At 33.1% G+C, this 18,470-nt stretch overlaps 1 protein-coding gene across 1 annotated transcript in view; it reads right to left on the minus strand.

The window, feature by feature from the left end:
- LOC145286277 (uncharacterized) overlaps window positions 1-18,470 on the minus strand; it is a 77,598-nt gene that overhangs the window by 35,895 nt on the left and 23,233 nt on the right. Inside the window, exons 3-5 of the mRNA XM_080135117.1 lie at window positions 16,962-16,976; window positions 4,864-4,893; window positions 2,250-2,297 (exon numbers count right to left, since the gene is read on the minus strand). Coding sequence (XP_079991243.1) covers window positions 2,250-2,297; window positions 4,864-4,893; window positions 16,962-16,976 — 93 coding nt within the window. The remainder of the gene's footprint in view (window positions 1-2,249; window positions 2,298-4,863; window positions 4,894-16,961; window positions 16,977-18,470) is intronic.

Below are 18,470 nucleotides of genomic sequence, written 5' to 3' on the forward strand. Positions count from 1 at the left end.
ATGAACTCAGTCGATTGATAGCGATGCACTGGAAATCCTACACCGAAGATTTTGTGAGACAATGCCTTATAAAAACAGCTGAAGTTGTGTGTCCGAAAAAAGCACACTTGTTCAAAAATATTTCCCTCACCAGGAACCCTGTTGCTGAACGGATTGATGAAATGTCAAGTGATTTGAAGCAACAGTTAAAAGCTGAATCATTAAGATTTGAACAGTTTTCAATTACAATTCATGAGACTGTCGATATCACTGGGATAGCACAGCTTGCGATCTTCATCAGGGCCTGTGACAATAAATTCAACATTTATGAAGAACTGATTGAACTAATCCCTATGCATGACACTACAACAAGCCAGGACATCTTTGAGAACGTTGAAGGGGTTTTGTATGAATATGATTTAGATTTGAGCAAGCTTGTATGCTTGTCTACTCACAGTGCTGCGAATATGGTTGGCAGACATAATAGTGTTGCTGTCAAGTTACATGCAAAAATAAAGAATTTACATCGCGATTTGTCATTTCCACATTTCTACTGCATTATTTATCAACAAAATTTGCGTTTTAAGATTTTAAAATTGGATCATATGCTTAGTTTAGTCATAAAGACAGTGAACTATATCAGAGGTCGTTCTCTCAACCGCCGTCAATTCAACCAGTTGTTAGAAGATATGGATAATCAGTTCACCAATGTTCCATTCTACACAGATGTACGCTGGTTGTCATGTCACAAAGTATTGAAAAGATTTTATTTATTAAGACAAGAAGTAATCACTTTTTTGGAGATGAAAGGTGGAAACACTGATGGAATAAAAGATGAACATTACAGCACAATTAAACGATCTCAATTTGAAATTGCAAGGTAAAAACAAGTTGTATGATGACGTCAAATGCTTCATTACAAAGTTGAGATTATGGAAGTCACAGGTCTCAAATAAAATTTAATCTATTTTCCTACGTGCAAAGAGCTAAAAAATAGTACTAATCCTAATTCAGCACTAAGTTTTGCCAAGTATGATAGTCACCTTGAATCATTGTCAAAGGAGTTTCAAAAAAGATTTCGTGATTTCTCATATTTTGATCAAGAGTTTACATTATTCACAGCCCCGTTTACTTTTGATATGACTAAAGCAGACAAATGCTTACAAATGGAAGTGTTAGAAATGCAGATTCTTTACCCAGAGCAAAGTATTTTGAAGTGGGAATACCTGATTTCTTTTCATACCTTCCGAAAAGTCTTATAAATTTCAGAAAGTTTGTCACACGGATTGTAGCAATGTTTGGTTCCACCTATTTGTGCGAACAATTAATTTCCTTCATAGAATTAATAAAGACTTCTCAGAGAACTAGATTGACTGAAAAACGCTTGTCTTCTCTTGTAAAGCTCAGAAATACACAGACACTTCAACCAGAGATACCAAAGCTTGTCAAGAACGAGAGGTGTCAAACGTCAAGACAAAACACGAAACATGTTTGAGTACTTGATAATAAATGTTCATTTTGAATTATTATAATTTATGTGCATTGCATTTGTTGCATTCAAATACATGTTGGTTATGTATGTTGCTTTTAAAATTTTCGTTATATCGAAATAAAGAACAGATTTATATGTCATGCTAATTTCCTTTGTTATATTCTTTTGTTAAACTGCAAGTACTTTTAACTTGCATTCTTGAATATGACCAAACTATGGCATGTTTCTAAATTACCGGTAAAAGAAACATATTTTAACGACTTTGATTAATATTGTAGGGATACGGCCCTCATGCCAACACAAACTGATCCCTGTGGCCCCGTGCTAGCATATGTCTGTTTAAAAAAAGTTGGAAAGCAAGAACAAATAGAAAACAGTGTTATTAACCATTGTTGTAAGTTGGAAGTTGCATGATTTAGCGAGAATTTTAAATAGGAGTTTGATCACACTTTTGAAAATATTTAATAAGGTTAAGTTACAAATGTTAGACCCCCTTCTAATGTTACGAAATGCGTTATAAAATGATTAAAATCGTTAAAACTGTCCTGTGATAATTTTGTGATTTTTGGTGTAATAAAATATGTCATAACTTTTTGGTTTTCTACTATTTTCTAATTAATTACCAAATTCCTATTTAAAAAAAAGTATATAATAAATTTCATCCACTTCTAAGGTTATTGTTTTGCTCAGAGATAACGCCTTTATTCTTATTAGTTTGCCGATACACCATCCGTTGATAAAACACAAGAAATAGGAATTAATATAAGAATTTACTTACGCCTGTAGGAACTGGGATGTTTTATATCTAGTCCATTATCTGTTTTTCCTAGAAAATAGAAGTAAATACACTTTCAAAGATATGTCAATTTCAGAGATCTCCATATCCGACCTGAGTATCATACATTGGACAAGACAGGCGAAACTAAGGTGTCTAATACATTTGACAAGGCCTTGCATGAAATTATTCTCATAAAAATTATAAACACTGTATTTCTAGACAAATATTTAATATGATTAGATTCTTATTAATTTATTTATTGCGGACTATCATCCTCGTTTTATTAGTTGTTGTTTCACGACTTTTCAGCCAACTATTCCCCTGGCCTTCATCAGATAGTAACCGCGACGGGATAAGAACTCCGAATCTCCTAACTGCATCCTCAGCAATTACTATCTTGGTAGTTGCAATAAAATAAATTAATTAATAATAATAATCTCAATAATGAATTCCAATTAAATAATAGGAATTAGATTCTTCTTAAGAAAAATGAAACCGCCAGGTTGTTAATAATTTTGATAAAGACTTTTCCTTATGAAATTATGTTTGAAATTGCTGTATTTACCGGTGAAATCACACTTTACTCTTGGAACCAAGACAAAAAGAATATGCAGATATCCAAAGCAATAACTGCACTTTAGAAAATGATTTCAAGTTTTTATTTGAATGGTTAGATTAATGGATTATAACATTTTCCTCTACTAAGACAAAGCTCATCTCTTTTAACAATTAGAAGAACCCTCTTCAAATACTGATTGCACTAACTGATAGCAATTTATCCGAGACACTAAGGTCCAAACTCGTTGGCCTAAAATTCACAGGTAATACGAATTGAATCCAATACATAGCAAGAACTGTCACGGCCTTAGCATAGGAAATGGACTCCGTTTAATATGTTAGAAAACTATTCATACTTGCCAGTATGCTAAATCGTTACAACGCCACCGTCCGCCAATGAATGGAGTAACGTTGTCACACCACGCTGGTGCACTATTCGCTAATATTGATCTCTTAGACAACAAAGAGTCTATAATTGATTATGCCCCTTGCAGTGCTATACTGTTCATTGTATACCCAAATTCGTTCGTTGCTTTTTTCGTTGTGCAATAGTGATAAAAAGAAAGTTTCCGGCCACGATTATAGTCTTTGGTGTGGTTTCAAATGAGAGCCACATCATGACACCTCACATTTTTGAAGTCTGATTCTGCTGAAGAGTGTAGTTATCATCTGGTGCAATCAGATGGCCGCTGGCAGACCTTGGGTGCGGCAGAAGGACTCTGCGCCAGCCCACAAGTCCAAAGAGACCCAGGGCTATCTTCAGGAGTGCTACAACTGTGCACCCTTCTCTCAATGCCCCCTTCTCCGCCGAGCTGAATTACTTTGTTTAGTTATACATCGAGAACATTAACAACAAGGCCTCTCACAACACGAAAGCCAGCAATCCAACTATGACAATGTCATTTGCCGGTAACAGTTAGCTGGTTGAGAAAACCAACTTCCCAGGTATTAGACACGATATCAAATGATAGGAATATAGAAATCAACGGTTGGATATATCGTCGGCATAGATCGCTTCTTGAGTCTTTGTTGTGTGTAGCCAGCGTTTTCATCGTCGGCACTAATTGGAAGAGACCGCATGCTGAAATTGAATGCTTGTACAAAAAACACAAACAAATTTTTGTAAAAATATTAAAAAAATCTTGCACCAAGAGATCTCTACTGCAAAGGGGTGAGACTTAGTTGCTTGTCGGGTTTGTCGGGAGTAGTTACATCGAGGAGGTACAAGTGTTTGCAGTTCTTCAGAGCATGCACCATTAAAGTATTTGCAGAACAGGCAGAGAAATGCAACATCTCGTCGATGGGACAGAGGCTGAAGCCTAAATGACAGTTAATGACCTATCAGGTTGGCGACTATCAAGCAGCAGATGCACCAACCCAAATGTGACAACAGTACTCCATACATGGGCGAATGGTGGCCTTATAGAGGTACAGGATACTTTCAGGCGTAAGTAATTTTCTAGCACAGTAGAGAGAGCCCAACTTCTGCCAAGTAGCCCCGGCAATGCTCTCAATGTATCTATTCCAATTCATGTTCCCCGTAAACGTTAGGCCGAGGAATTTAAAAAAAAGTACTTTCAGGGAATGTGTTATTGGCCGTTGCTATTGGTGGTAGAGAAGGTTTCTTGTAGTTATTGAAGGAAAAAAGCTTAGTCGTTGCAGCATTGAATGTGACCATCCATTTTTGTCCCCATTCCACTGCAGATTGGAGGTCATCCTCTAGTGTTTCTGCCATTTCCGTAAATATGTGTTCATTTATTTTCCCCTCATATCTATTATAGACAGTGGTGTCATCGGCAGATATACCCATCTCCGAAACAATTTTATCAGGGAGGTCATTTATGAATATCAGGAATAATAAAGGTCCAAGGATAGAATCCCCTGAGGTACTCCCGCATTTATGTCATGTTATGTTTAGATGTAAGCACAAAAACATGAGCATCCTTATTCTATCCTAGAAAATACAGATACCCTTTTTAATAAATGATAAAATAGACAAATAGTAAACTGAATTTAAAGAGAGAAGAACTGATGAAATTTGTATTAATGAACATACCGCACGTTTCCTTTTCATGCATTGACTGGACTGAAAAGAAAACAAGAAAAGTATGACAATAATATTATATGAACAACAAAACAGATAAAATAATCATTCATACTGTACTATAAAAGATAAGGCGTCTTAAAAACAAAATGTTATCCTTTTTTGAACTGGTTATTCTTATTATTTCGATTCTTAGGTCTACTGTTATAAGTGGTAAGATTGTTAGAAAGAAAATAGGTTTAAGTACTTCCGCATAGTGGATGAAGTAACTAGTGAAATCCAGTTGTAAAGTTACACTCTTGTTGAGGTTAAAGGTTCAATCCTCATTATAGGCGGTACTCAAAATACAGTTGTGAGTTACTTAGGATTCTATCCATGGCTGACAGTACGGAAGCATACTAATCCCGTTGATTAAATAAAGGTTTCCTTTCGAACTTGTAGATTGCCGATATATAAATAAATAGTAACATTTAATGCTGTCAAGTAAAGCTCAATTCTTTTAACAAAAAAATATCTATTCGATCACGGATTTACATGGTTAATAGTAATCTTGAGAGTTGTGCATTCAAACTCCGCATCCTAACATTCATAGCCAACATGAATTGGAACAAATACATACACAATTTGTTTTAAACTTCATTGCAGACCCTACACCCACTTTACTATTTTACTAGTTTCCTTCTAAAGAAAGAAACCATACTAGTTAACCTGACCATCATCCTTACCCATGTCGTGGATAAATAAAACCCTTTGACACCTTCAAAGCGTGTGCGTCAGATCTTTTCCTTGCTCTAATAATGAAGAAATATTTCTTAAAGCAGGCCTATGTCGTCTCTACACTCTATAACAAAGAACTTACCGAATATAACTTCCATAATAGTTGGAATATTGCGTTTGTGCTATCAGTTTCCAATAATTTTGTCAGGAAGAACCAAGCCGCAAAATTATTGGCACATAATTCTCCTCCTACTTATCGCCTGACTCTTTGAAACTTAAATTTATCTAGTGATAGTCTAACACCTCGAAAATTCTATTTTTTCTGTATAATCCCATTCTATTACGAATATACTAACGGTCATCTCTGTACATGTATAACATATAAGGCAGATGAAGCTCGTGCCTTAGCGATATATCCAATGACTTTGGTCGTCATGAAGTCTTTTCATAAAAAACTATTTTAATATAAAAATATCTTTTTAAGTTTATAGGAAATCCAGGTGGATCTTGATGGCCATAAATCCAAACGCCACATTAATGAAGGTCAATACTTGAAGAATTATTATTCCTGATCGTTATAAACTATGTCCATAGTAAAGTGCATATTTACTGATGACACTACGCTCTTCTCTCGTCAGGCGAACAAATCTAACACAGGCTTACCAGAATCATCTTCTAAATCCTTAACAGATGAGATCTAGTTTGCAGTAGAATGGAATAAGAATAGATTTTTACATTCTATGCTACCAAGACAAACTTTCATTGCTTTAACAGGTATGTAAAATTTTCTAATCGTCGATTGTTTTCGGTAATAGAACCCTTCGTTAGAATCTAGTGTTCAAATATCAATTACAATAAATACCTAGAAGATACTGATAATTAAGCTACCAAAAATGCGGCTTTTCTATACTGGGATACAACATTCATGTACCTGCCTCCCCTGCATGGGGTATTGTTTTAACATCTGGACTGGTTCACCAATCCCTAGTATCTCCCTTTAAGACGTCGTCGTCGTCGTCGTCGTCGTCGTCGTCATCATCATCATCATCATCATCATCATCATCATCATCATCTCGTATAATCCGAATATATTATTGTTGGCATTTGCTAACATACTAAATGAAAGTGATTGTTTTGAATGAACTGGATTCGAATATGGAAAATCAAGGCCATCAGTGTGTGTTATGAACCAATTAACCACCGTCACCTGTTTCCCTCTAAGACAGGATACAAATCAGAGACTAACTTTGCAGATACCAGTTTTAGCACCACCGCCGTAATGTTTCATCTTTGCGCTTTTTTAGAACTATACATGAAATGTGCTCCGACGAATTAATGCACTTGCACAACTAACGTAATCGACCTTGACCCAACTTACTATCAGCAATGTTCCATATTTAATTGTAGGGGTTTCCAAATGCTTAAAAATTCCAACTTTAATAACTTATCTCCTTGAATCGTTAGTCTTTAGAAATTCCCTACTGACTCCCTGTTTCTCTGATTGCGCCAATATGCATAAATAGAAGTGTAATGTGAAAACGCATCTTGCTGCATATCTCTAAACTCACGATGTTCCCTGCAAATCTGACCCCTCATCGTCAACGTTATCCACTAAATTAAATGCATCAAAAATTTCGACAAATCACTCAGTATTAATCAACAGAAAAGCCCCAATTCATCTCCACGACAATGCTTAACCGCACGTTGCTAAAAGACTCTGAAGAAGTTGAACGAATTGGGCTACGAAACTCCGTCTCGTCCGCCATACTCTCCAAACTTCTCACCTACTAACTACCACTATTTTAAGCATCTCGACAACTTTCTGCCTGAGAAATGCTTCAAAAACTTAAGCGATATCAAAAACTGCAGCGACTTTATCGCCACCGGAACGCAAGATTTTTACGCTACTGGTATAAATACACCTGTTTTACGTTGGCAAACGTGTTTTGATTCTGATGTCCATATTTCGATAAACAAATGTTTGTTAAAGCCGAGATATGTTCATCTGAATTTCCAAGTTAAAATCCGCAAGAACTTTCTTGTCAACCTGATAGTATATTATTATACAAATTAGTTTGATTTCTAATAAGATATTTCTGTATTCTAATATTTTTAAGCTGACGTCAATAATTTAAATTATGTCATGTTTAAATATTTAAAATATGGCAGTTTAAACTATTAAATATTATGCTATTAGCATTTTACAAATAATTGTAATAATAATTAATAATAATAAAAATGTTAATAATAATGCTCATATTAAAATTGTATAATTTATTGTTAATAATAATAATGTTCCTATTAAAATTATATAATTTATTGTCAATAATAATGATAATAATGTTCCTATTAAATTGTATTATTTATTGTTAATAATAATAATGTTCCTATCAAAATAATAAATGTCTGTCAGCGTCAATACTGCAGGGTTGAACGATAAGATTTTTCCCAAGAAAAGACGAGATGATTTCATTTCCGTTTGATGAATATCGGTTTTCTTCTTCTTTTTTTTTTTGCAGATCATCTATTAGTTAGCCAGTTGTGTACACATCCCAAGCACGATACGACTCTTCTATCATGTCTGAACGAATGAGATCAGAGATGCGTCGCTGTACAACTCATGCTCTCTATCGATCCAAGTTATGACAACAGAACCATTTCCAGCACCCTCAAAATATATCGCTGGATTGCCATGAATAACAGGGATGTGCCTAGGGTTATGAAAATAAAATTCCTGGCAACGGGTATGGTCCTTGGTGTGATTTCAAGTGAAGACCAGATCATGCCACCTCACATCCTCAAAGTCAGCTTGAGAATCAACACTAATGTGTACCTAGATGTATCGAAGAGGTTGGGATCCCCTGGCGCCATCAGATGGCCGCTGGCAGATTCGGGGTGTGGCAACAGAACTCGGCGCCGTCGCACAAGTCCAAATAGACACAAGCTTGCTTCAGGAGTGCTACGACTGTGTACCTTTCTCTCACATCCCCACCGACCTGAATCAACTGGACCGTTTAGTCATACGTCGAGAATAGCACCGACAAGCTCTTTTAATAGCAAAGATGAATTTAGACAAATACAATCTAGAATAAATATGAAAACAAGTTGCACATATTTAGATGAAGATCATATCAGAAAAGACAGCTACAAACTTTACAGAATATGGTTTATCTCTTATACTTGATTACATGTTGCAATATCATTTCTATGCATCACGTTCGTCAAACTTTGTCTTTTGTAAAAATAAATGCATTTTTATTTCTTTAAAAGTAGTACTTTCCTCAAAATTTCGATTTTCTTTATCGAAACGCCGTAAATTTACCCAATAATATGGTATCGAGAGGACCCACCAGGTACTACCGCATAGTCCAGAATCCATTCACCAAATGTCAATACAGAACTCTAGTATTTTGCACCTATTGATAAAACCGCTTCCTTGATGGTTAATCCACCTGATGATTAGGCAGATAACGTTAACTAGGTAAAACGTTTAAGAACAAACAAAATATATTAGTTTTATTGTCACTATTATTCAGCCAAACATAACTAAAATAAAAATGGCGGTTGATTTTTTTGAAGATGATTATATATTTCAGGCTTAAAAGATTATAAATAAAAAATTACCTTATCATTAATTCCGGGGGTTTTCACTGTGAGCTGAGCTTAGTGATAAGATAAGCAATTTTTTACTGTCTACCGATCTGTATAAGTATGGAGACTGATGATAAATTTTTAAAATTTTTTAAAAAATACTTTTGTTGTCTCCGATAGACAGTATTTTAATGGAATCATAAATTTAAGTAAACATAAAACACTTTCCAAGAATTTTCTACTGATCTGCATTGTTTTATATGCGAGTCAAACAGAAAATTAGATTTACTGCGGTTGGTAACAGTATATGATTTGCAGTATTTTCCTATCTAAAAATGATTTGAAAATGACTCTGTTGGAATCTGCAGTGAATAAGTCTCACAGCAATGTGTTTTATCAATAAAAACTTCTTGTGAATATGTCCTGGTTTTCGCATGATTGGTTATAAAATAATACAAGTAAATAATATATAATGAGAAAATATTAACAACAAAAAAATAAAAATAAATAAAACAAACAAACAAACAAAAAAAAGCACGTTTCTGAATTTTAATATGAGAATTGGTAATTAGTATAATTTGGCTTCTTCGAGCTACTGTTCTTATTTCGAGTGTCATTTTCATATCTTTTCGGTGGATGTAACTTCCAACTTTTTCAAATGTATCTTGTCAAACTCAGGAATGTTTCTGTCGAACTCGGGAATCAGCACGAAAGATTGAAAGTTCAATTCTCAAGGACTCTAGTATTTTGCACCTATTGATAAGACCGCTTCCTTGATGGTTAATCCACCTGATGATTAGGCAGATAACTTTAACTAGGTAAAACGTTTACCCTCGGCATCATTATTAGTGACATGGCCACAAGGATAGACATAGGAAGTGAAAATAAGGACATCTCAAGCGACTCCGCGAGAAAAGACTGCCGATATCCAATATTTTAATTTTAGAATATTGTATATACGCCTTTCCCTTTATCATACAACAGGATTTATGGTATTTGCGTTAAAGAATGGAAATCAAGAACAAACAAAATATCAGCACGAAAGATTGAAAGTTCAATTCTCAGTGTGGGGATTCGAAAATACAATTGCGAAATACTTAGAATTTCTATCCAGTTAACTAACAGGAGTTCAATGAATCAAAATAATATGAAAACAAAAACTGCCATGAAATATTTTATTAATAGATTAAAATATTTGTTTTAAAATTTTTCTGACATTTTCCGTGTGATACACCCTTCTCAAATAAGACGGATGTGTTCTTTAGTTTTTATTTTATTTTATCTTATTTTTTCAGGTGGTATTAACCGGGACTGATGAGCCTCTCGTGGATAGAGACAAAAATGCAGTTGACAGTTGTAAATCTGAAGTTGTTGTGTATGTGCGTGGTTTTGTCACATCTTTGAAAACATTTCGTAAAGTTGGATTGAAAATATAAGAAAACCGAAAATCTGTTATCAATAAATTTTTGTTTTCTAATGTTTTCAAACTAATTTTACGTGATGTGTCCAAACAACTGTTTATAAATATATACGAGGTACCTTCAATAAGTTTCCAGACTTTTTTGTACAAGCATTTAAAATTGCCGTAAACTCTTTACAATACATTGTGTTATTCGTATACATCTTATGAGATTACTGACCATTTTTTATGATTTCAGGTTCAAATGAACAGATACAGCAGGAATTGGAATACACCCTACTAAAGGCTGATTGTCACAGCTGTTGGATTTCAAAAATGTAATCTGGTCGTTTGTAATCTGGACACTTTAGAAGAACTATATGCAATAAAATTATGTTTTAAACTTGGGAAAATGACACAGAAACGTATGGAATGCTTCAGACTGCCTTTTGACCATCTTGCATGAATCGTGCATGTGTTTTGGAGTGGCATAAGAGATTAAAAAAGGCAGGGAATCTGTGAGGGATTATGAGAGGTGTGGAAGAAGTAAGGGAGCCAGAAAACTAGAGTTGATTGGCCAAATAAAGAATTTCATGGATAAGGACTGTCGTGTGTCTATAGAGACTATAAGCGCACAGTTGGATGTCAGTGTAGGAACTGCACGCACAATTAATCGCGAGAAAGTTATGGAAGATTTGCGCGAAGTTTGTCCCAAAGGTGCGTAAATAAAATCATACTATTTGACCAAGATGGACATCAAGACAGTTCTCATCCTACCTATAGTCTAGGCATTGCTCATTGTGACTTTTAGTTATTCCCTAAGCTCAAGGAAACCCTTAGAGGCTGTCGTTATGAAACAATTGAAGAGATGAAAGAGGTTGTGACGAGGATCATTGACTCATTCACACAAAATGACTTCGATAGGGTCCTTAAGAAGTTGTTTGAACGGTACAAGTGTATTGCAGCTGGAAGAGATTACTTCAAAAGGGACTAGAGTTTCATGTGTGCTATTTCAATAAAAGTGCCCATACGAAAAATGTGTGGAAGCTTATTGATTGCAATTCGTATGTAATAAATTCCATCCACTCTAAAAGTTATTGTTTTGTGCAGAGACAAATCTTTATTGTAGGCATTTGTTGGCCGTCACATCATTCGTTGTTAAACCATAATAAATATGCAGAATAGCAATACACTTACACTGAACGAATCGGGATGTGTCATATCTCTACCTCTGACAGTTGTTTTTTAGAAAATAAAAATAAATATCCTTTTAAAGATATGTATATTTCATAGACCTCCATATATGCCACAATGGAAAGATTTGAACACTACTTTACAAATGTATACAGTTTTATTAAACAGACTAATCTGGCATCCTTGTGCATGTTTTACAAATATTTCAATGGCAACTGCTCCGACGAACTCCGAACACTAGTAAGCCTAACCCTAACCCGTACCCCCTCGACGAAAATACCCTTGACGAACCCAATAAGCAGCAAAATCCAACATTGTAGAAATCCCTAAACACCGTAAGGTTTTCTACTCGAGTAGCCTTTTCCCTCGGATTACTGCACTTTGGAATTATCTCCTTTGCTTCCATGACTGTACTGACATGCAGAAATTCAAGTGTAATGTGAACAGGTATCTCGCTGCCCAACTCCATAAATAGTATCCCTGCAAATATAGTCCCAAATAGTAGCCCCTCACGACTAAGTGGGCTTGTTTCTTGTTTGGGATGAAACGACATTAAAAAAAATCTATCAGAATGAATAAATGCGAATATTTTTTCCACTGATCCAACATATATTGATATAAAAACGTATAATGATATAAAAACGTATATATTGATATAAAAACGTATATTGATATAAAAACGTATATATTGATATAAAAACGTATATATTGATATAAAACGTATATTGATATAAAAACGTATATTGATATAAAAACGTATAATTATATAAAAACGTATATATTGATATAAAAACGTATAATTATATAAAAACGTATATATTGATATAAAACGTATATATTGATATAAAAACGTATATTGATATAAAAACGTATATATTGATATAAAAACGTATATATTGATATAAAAACGTATATTGATATAAAAACGTATATATTGATATAAAAACGTATAATGATATAAAAACGTATATATTGATATAAAAACGTATATTGATATAAAAACGTATATTGATATAAAAACGTATATATTGATATAAAACGTATATTGATATAAAAACGTATATTGATATAAAAACGGCGCTCGTTTATGTAACTCAAGAATACAATATAATATTTTGAAATACTGTCTATAGAATAATCTTCAAACACTTACAGCTATATGATTGCTTTATTATCAATTAATATACATTTTTAATAAATCATTATCCGCCTTATTTATTTATAATTTTTATTTTACAATCGCTACTTATTTTTATCTGTCTGTCTTCCTTTCTGTCTGTCCGTTCCACTTGTGATCGGAAACTACTGTGCCGATCTGACTGAAATTTTGTATGGATGCTTGTTTAAGGTGTACAATCAGGGATTAATATAGTTTAATAAAGATTACCATGTTTTTTATGGAACATTTCTCGGAAACTACCAACCGATCTGGTTAAATATTATATGGACCTTTGTTATGATAAGGAGCAGCGAACTAAGTAGTATGGTATCTATTCGCTGGATATTAAGGAATTAAATGGGATAAATACTTCATGTATAATTTGATCACTAATTTAACTATATTCAACCATTAATTTAGCTTAAAACACTCATTCTAAGTCACCTTTTTCCTTTTGTGAACAAAGTCTTGTTATCTGATATACAATGTTTTTTTTTGTCAAAATTATTATAAACTGTTATTTGTATTATATTTTTAATCTCTCAATTTTTTCATTACGAACTTAAATCAACCTTGGTGACTTGATTTTGAACTGTTTCGAAATTCGGAACAATAAAAAGAACCTTCACACCATTTAAACATATGGGGTTGATCTTATTGCAGTCATAATAATAAAAAAAACTATGTTTACCTGGCCCCTGTCATCTTCAAATGCCTTGGTAAATATACTTTTCTGATAGCCGAAAAATAGTGTTTGCGGTACAAGTGTTAAAGTGTTGTAAAAGTACTGGTCCATAAAAATATCGCCCATCAGTCTCCTCCCGCTTTTTACTAAAATCTTTGAATCTTTAACTAATCAAGCTATAGTCCGCTACATGGTTAATGCTCAATTCCTTTCTGTTCATCCGCATCTGACAAGACAGGCGAAGCTGGGGCGTCTAAAACCTTTGACAAGATTTTGCATGAAATTCTTCTCATGAAAAATTATTAACTTTTTATATCTGGACAACTATTTATTATAATTAGATTCTTCTTAGACTAAAGAAAGATCCACGTTGTTAATGGTCCTGATAAATATCTACCTCATTAAATTATGTTCGAAATGGGGATATTTGCTGATGACATCACGCTTTACTCTTGGTACCTAGGTAAAAGAAATGTTTCGATATCCAAGGCAATAGCTGCGTCTTTAAAAATTATCTTCAGTCTTTAGTTGAATTTTTTAAATTACATTTTCAAAACAAGGCACATTGCCACTTTGATGTAGGGAGCTACTATTAGGGACATAAGCTACATGGGGTACTATGTGGGGAGTTGGGCAGCAACATGTCGGTTTACGTTACACTTGAACTTCTGTATGTCAGTACAGTTGGGGAAGCAGGAACCTGGAAGGGAATTCCAAAGTCTAGCGGTTCTGGGGAAGAAACTACTGAAGTAGAAGACTCTCTTACATCTAGGGATCTCTACTGTGAAGGGGTGGGTTTTTTCTGCTTGTCGGAAATGGATCATAACATTTAATTATACCAAGACAAAGTTAATTCTTTTTACTAATTATAAGAACCCTCTTCAACAACTGATTATCATGGATAATAGCAATACACTAGATAGTGCAACATTCACACTCCTATGCCTAACATTTACATGATTTTGAACAAATACATAAATATATTGTCAAGGCTTCTGCATAAGAAGTTGGCTACCACTAATGTGTTAGAAAACTCCTCACATCGGTCAGTACGCTATACATTTACAAGGCGATCATCCATACTAGTATGAAATAGTGTTGTCAAGTCTGTGCTGATGAACCATCAAATAGACTAACTTTTAGATAGGGCTCAAAATGTCTATCATTTAACAGCCCCTCTCCAATCTTCATGACAAGTATGTTATACTGTTCATTGTTTACCCAGATTCGTTTGTTACTTTTTCGTTTCGTGAGTCTTTTTCTTGTGCATTCTTCTCTGATTTTCTTCTACAACATTCAGATTTCCTCTAAATATACATCAGTGATATTAATATTTCTCCGCGCCGAATTTCCCAGTTACACTTCATTTCATTTTCGCAAATCTCTTGATGAAGTATTGTGTCTTAAAATATGATAAATAAGAGTTGTTGTCAAATAAATGTTTCTTTGCATATTTTTGTGATCATGCTTATTTACAGACACATTTGCACATAATGAATATTAAATGTAACATCTTATGAATATTTCCCACCTACTAACTTAGATAAAATATGGAAAGAAAAATGAATGAATGTTAATATTAAAAATATGAATTTTTCACATATAATATTCTTTTATAAATAAATAAATACGGGTTTTTCATATATTTATTATTTTAAATATGGTCATTTGCACATGTTTTATTTTAAGTTTATTTACAGAAATAATGTATATTAAAATACAAATTTATGAATATTCTTATTCAATATATTTAAAAATAACATTTAAACTATATACAAACTATATAGATTAGACAAGAGAAAACACAAATATTATATATTGACGCTCTACGCCAGTAGGTAGAGATTATGTCAACTAGTATACATTTCGAGAGTATTTTATTAAGTGTATGTCAGGACGGCTTGACGACGGGCAGAAATAACCGCAGGGCACCAAGCTAGTGGAACGATAGGGTCATAGGCCAGCTCCCTTGACAAAATCGAAAATTGTGTCACGTGCTTACAAAGAGTTTTTGAGCAGTTTTGCGCCGGGGACGCCAACAGACTAGACGTTCTAACAATTTAGAAATCTAAGATAAATTTCCTCTAGCCTCTTCTGTTCATCGACCAATATTATATAACTAATGAAAATAAGTGAAAAAGAAATTAATTTTAGACTCTTTTATGAATGGATTGATCTTTAGTCTCTCATTATGAACGAATTTTCCCTCCCAAATAAAACCTTTAAATAACCAACAAGTCTATTTGTGTTTTCATGCCCGAGTTTTATTCGTCTTGAGTAACAGAAGATCACAATCACTTGAGGATCAACAGCCACATGCATATGAGAAGCGGCGACTAAAAAATGAAGACTAAACCATATGTACAAAAGACTTCACTAATTGTTTTATATTACTTGATTGCTCACCGGCGGTAACTAACCAGTGCAGCGAGTACATATGGTTGAACGCATAAAAGTACCCGTGTAATAAAAAAGACTATATGCTCCCATGTTTAACGTTTGTTCGTTTAATGATTGTTTATGACAATGGTACATACAGTTACCGCTTTGATCAGATCAACGGATCCTAAATTCAGCCAATGTTGTTTTGACCTTTGTCCAATCTGATGCACCAGTCAACCTCGCGTTTTATCAACATTTTATCTTTAATTGCGGCTTTCATTTCGATAATAGAATTGTCTACATTTTTCTTTAGTCCTGCCACGAGTAAAATCAAGAACAATGTTTTCAGTATGGGGAATCCCAGTTCTCTTAAATCAACGCTCATCCTTGTGCTACGAAGCCATTAATTAATTAAAATAAATTAATTAAAATTAATTAATTAAAATAAATTAATTAAAATTCTCTGAATTTTTATTTTTGAAGACTGCTTAATAGATTTTTGTAAAAACTGAAATTAGACATAAGTTTTAGTATCATGGCATTTTGATTTTAGTATTTTCAAATTAAGTACGATTCCTTGAAATTTAATTTCTTCTTAAGACTTTGTAAGCTTAAGCCTTAAATTTAGATACCTGCTAGAGTCAAAATCATGTAATGGATTTTAAGAAGAATTTTGTATCATTATATTTTGATTTTAATGTAAGGGGTCATAAAAGTGATGTGAAGTTTTGTTTGTGTAATTAATTTTACTGGGACGGATATTTAATTTCTTTTTTCATATAGAGTTTTCGTATGAGAACCTTTTCGGTCGACCTTATGTGTCACCTTCTTTTCAGCCGTTGTACCATGCTCGGCCTGTATTTATTTTGAGCAGGAAATGTTGCATTACACAAAATGCAGTTATGGCACACGAAGAAAACGAAAAAAATACCCCCCCCCCAAAAAAAAACCGGACAAAGCAATTAAATGAAAATAATACTTACTGTAGATATTATGGGCTGTAGAACGAAAGAGAAAAAATAATGATGTTAATTTTTAGTTGTACAACATTTAAAGAAATTTTCAATATGTTTCACATATTATAAAAATTACACGAACATATCTTACCCCCTTTAAGGACCGGGTTGTTCTTCTCATTTCGTCTATTAGATGAACCATCAAGATCCTTAAGAAGGCCAGATAATGTTATAGTCAGCTAACGTACTTTTTTATTTCCGGAATCGTACTAACGGAAGTGGTGACAAGGCAAATCAATTCCTTAACTGTTTTTTTGTTCTCACATTTATAATATATTCCTTATTTGTCTTTCAACAATTTTATCTTTATACTTTCATAAAGACATATTTATTATATAAATTAAAATAAAAATCTTTTATTTCTAAAGTAAACTGCTATTTTCATAATTTCATAAGCATATATTTCTTATAAAATTTCAAATAAAATAAAAAACATTTATTACTTTATTTTGTTATTAAAAGTTCAAATAAAGACTAATTGCTTTATTTTGATTTGTATAATTTTGCTATTTTTATTGTGTATTTTTTTAATAATGCTATTCTCTTATATTTTATTTCAAATTTGGAAATATTTGGAAATACTGAAGAATAACAAGAGTGAAGGAACTGATTTGCCTTGTCACCACTTTAGTAGCGTATGCGTGAAAGTAAGATGTACGTATGCTGACTACAACCTACGATAATTATTAAATAATAATTATCGTCCCCCTCTATGTAAAAGCTGAGGGGCATTCAGTTTGGGAATACTTGATTTTCTGCTTTAAACAAAAGGTTCTCTCCATTGGTTAAATCCTCTTAGAGACAACTGATTGTCCTGATAAATTCAGTATTAACACTTCTCACTTGCGCAGTTGGTGGGATATAGATGCTAAACACTCGTTTAAAGATCTTATCCATCCAGTTGTTTGGCGGATCAGTAGTATAGCCACACTGATGAGTATTTAACAGATTATACTCTGCTTTTCTGTGGATGCAATATATATATATATATATATATATATATATATATATATATATATATATATATATATATATCCCCGATTCTCCGTAATGATCCCCGTTTTCTATTTACAAAATTTTAGTTAAGGTTTTCTCTTTTCATCCTTATGTAGTTAAATTCTGTTTTAAAATTGAATACTTTTGCAAAATCGGCTTATGCAAGTGCTAAGTCCATTTCTATTTAACAATTTTATTTAAGGCCTTTTTTTTCATTTCATCCTTATATAAATGAATTCTCTTTTGTCATTATACACCTTTTAGAAGTCGGACTATGTAGGTGCTTAGTCTGCGATAGGTTAAAATGACTATTTTTTTCTTTCCGGGAATTTAAACTGCATTCTTTATTTTTATTTTTGCATTTTTTTATTCAAAGCTTCTTTAGACTATATATATATATATATATATATATATATATATATATATATATATATATATATATATATATGTATATATATATATATATATATATATATATAT

Source organism: Euprymna scolopes, chromosome 10 (assembly GCF_053919585.1).
Source record: "Euprymna scolopes isolate OS-2025 chromosome 10, ASM5391958v1, whole genome shotgun sequence".
NCBI lineage: Eukaryota > Metazoa > Mollusca > Cephalopoda > Sepiida > Sepiolidae > Euprymna > Euprymna scolopes.